At 44.0% G+C, this 2,500-nt stretch overlaps 1 protein-coding gene across 1 annotated transcript in view; it reads left to right on the forward strand.

Annotated features, from left to right (window-relative positions):
• Positions 1–2,500, forward strand: part of ambp (alpha-1-microglobulin/bikunin precursor) — a gene marked incomplete at both ends in the record, with an annotated part of 26,627 nt that overhangs the window by 12,394 nt on the left and 11,733 nt on the right. The window contains one exon of the mRNA XM_080017679.1: positions 636–809. Within this exon, the coding sequence (XP_079873805.1) occupies positions 636–809 (174 nt within the window). The remainder of the gene's footprint in view (positions 1–635; positions 810–2,500) is intronic.

The following is a 2,500-nucleotide window of genomic DNA, read 5'->3' on the forward strand; positions in this document are numbered from 1 at the left end:
GTGAGGAGCGGTTCGAGCCCCGGCTCGGACGGGAATTTGGGTTGTGTGATCAGATCATTAGGTGATCAGGGTGGGCTCTATCCCAACGTTGATTTGGGTTGGATCGCTCATCAGTGATTCTTTAGGTCCATATCCTTACTACTATAGATATATATATATATATATAGGAAATAATGGTAAAAATATTTACTTTTATTTAAGTAGAAGGTCAATGTGGTATCCAAACTTTTACGACAGAAGTTTAGAGTCAGGCTATTTGTAATGATTCCACCACCGTCAACTTTATTGGCTTGACAAAATAATGTATAATAATGTATAACCACCCTCCCTCTCCCTCTCTATCCCTCTCTCTCTCACTCTCCCTCCCTCTCTCCCTCTCTCCCCCCCCTCTTTCTCTCCCTCTCCCTCACCCTCTCTCTCTCTCCCTCCCTCTCTCTCTCTCTCTCTCTGTCCCTCCCTCTCCCTCTCTCTGTCCCTCTCCCTCTCTCTCTCCTTCTCTCTCCCCCTCTCCCCCCTTTCTCTCCCCCTCCCTCTCTCCCTCTCTCCCTCCCTCTCTCTCTCTTTCTCTCTCTCCTTCTCTCTCCCCCTTTCTCCCCCCCCTCTCTTTCTCACTCTCTCCCTCCCTCCCCCCATAGCGGTGTGTCGCCTCCCCATGGCGCCCTACCCCTGCACGGGCCAGCCCCTGATCTGGGCCTTCGACTCCGTCACCGGCCTGTGTATGTCCTACAAGCCAGGCTTCTGCCAGGGCAACGGCAACAAGTTCTACACCAAGGCGGAGTGCGAGGAGTACTGCGGCGTGGCCAAGGACGGTACGATAGTAATATATCAAATAATAATACATCAAATCATACAGCCGTTCACTCAACAATCCCTCCATTAGAGTCGAGTAACTGCAGGAGCACCTGACCTATGACCCTTGATGAACAGCCGCCCAAAAAACGAATAACTATGCTGTGAGATGCAAGAGAGGTAGAGCGCTTGGTCGGCGCAATTGCAGGGTTTGTTTGTTTGTTTGTTTGTTTGTTTGTTTGTTTGTTTGTTTTTTTTTCAAATATTGAATATCAATGGGTAAAAAATAATAATATTATCTCAGATAATAGCCCGGTAAGCAGGCACCACTGTATGGTTTGTGCAGGCCCGTGCAGAGACCTTATGAGGTCTCTGCTCAAAGTTCAAAGGGCTCATGGAACAAGATTTTGAAAACGCCATTTCCAGTTTAACCTGTAGAATTTTAGAAACCCGTGTACAAACTGTATGTGAATTATTAATCACACAGGAATCTAGCGCAAGGGGCCTGGAAGAACTATTCAAGCTTTTTTGTTTAATGATGCAGATAGATTGATGATTTTTTTATTTTTTATTTAACATAGGGCTGTTTTCTATTTTGACACACAGACACACTCACACACGCACAGACACAAACACACACGCACGCACACACACTGGTTAAATAATCCGGTCTCTGCACAGGCCTGTTACTGCAGGTACAGTACTGTGACATCCTTTCGGACAAACTTCATTCCGGTCATTTTTCCCACCTGTATCTTGTCACAGTGAGGCTCCCGAAATAGACAAGTATCTTTCTTGAATGAACATTTTGTTTATTTTAATGCATGGTTTCCGGTTTTATATTAAGATAGACGATATTTTCATCATATTTTCAGAATTAAACTGCGTGAATCAGGTGAGAAATGTTTTCATTGTGTGCCAAAGTGCTTATAAATAAAACAATATATGCTTTATACTCCCAATGAAAATGGCCAAAAAGGCCCTTTCATAATGCATATTGACACACAAGCGCAACAGTGCATCTCTGCAAAGGTAAACGTGGCTCACTTGGAAAAAACAATTGTTGTTGTTGTTTATCACAATATCCTCTGTCCTTCTTTTCACAGAGTAAGAGGAGACGTTCCTCGGAGCAAACTGAACAAGTTGAGAGGAAAAAACCCACCGGACTCCTTCACGCTACAGAGTCAAACAAAGTCGATTGGTTTGTGAAATAAATATCATGATTCTGTGACACGGACAAGCCTGTATATCGACATGAATGAATATTAAAAATAAAATAAAATAAATAAAAACATTTTCCTGAAGGGTTTTAAATCGGGAAATCCTCCGGACTCTCAGCTGTAGGACCGCCAGTTGTTATGGAGTGAATAACCAGTGGGGGGCAATATATCTCCAGTAACCGATGAGAGGCACACACACACATACACACACACACACACACACACACACACACACACACACACACACACACACACACACACACACACACACACACACACACACACACACACACACACACACACACACACACACACACACACACAGAGAGAGAGAGAGAGATACCCAGAGCATCATAAAATAAAGCACAATTCCCTCAGTCCTGGTTTGTCTCTGTTCGCTGATTTGAGTCTCCTCCATGTGGAAGAATACAGGAATCCACTGTTTACTGTAGCTACTGTGGGCAAAACCTACTTGAAAAAAAAACACAAAA

Source organism: Zeus faber (genome assembly GCF_960531495.2).
Source record: "Zeus faber genome assembly, chromosome: 17".
NCBI classification, from domain to species: domain Eukaryota; kingdom Metazoa; phylum Chordata; class Actinopteri; order Zeiformes; family Zeidae; genus Zeus; species Zeus faber.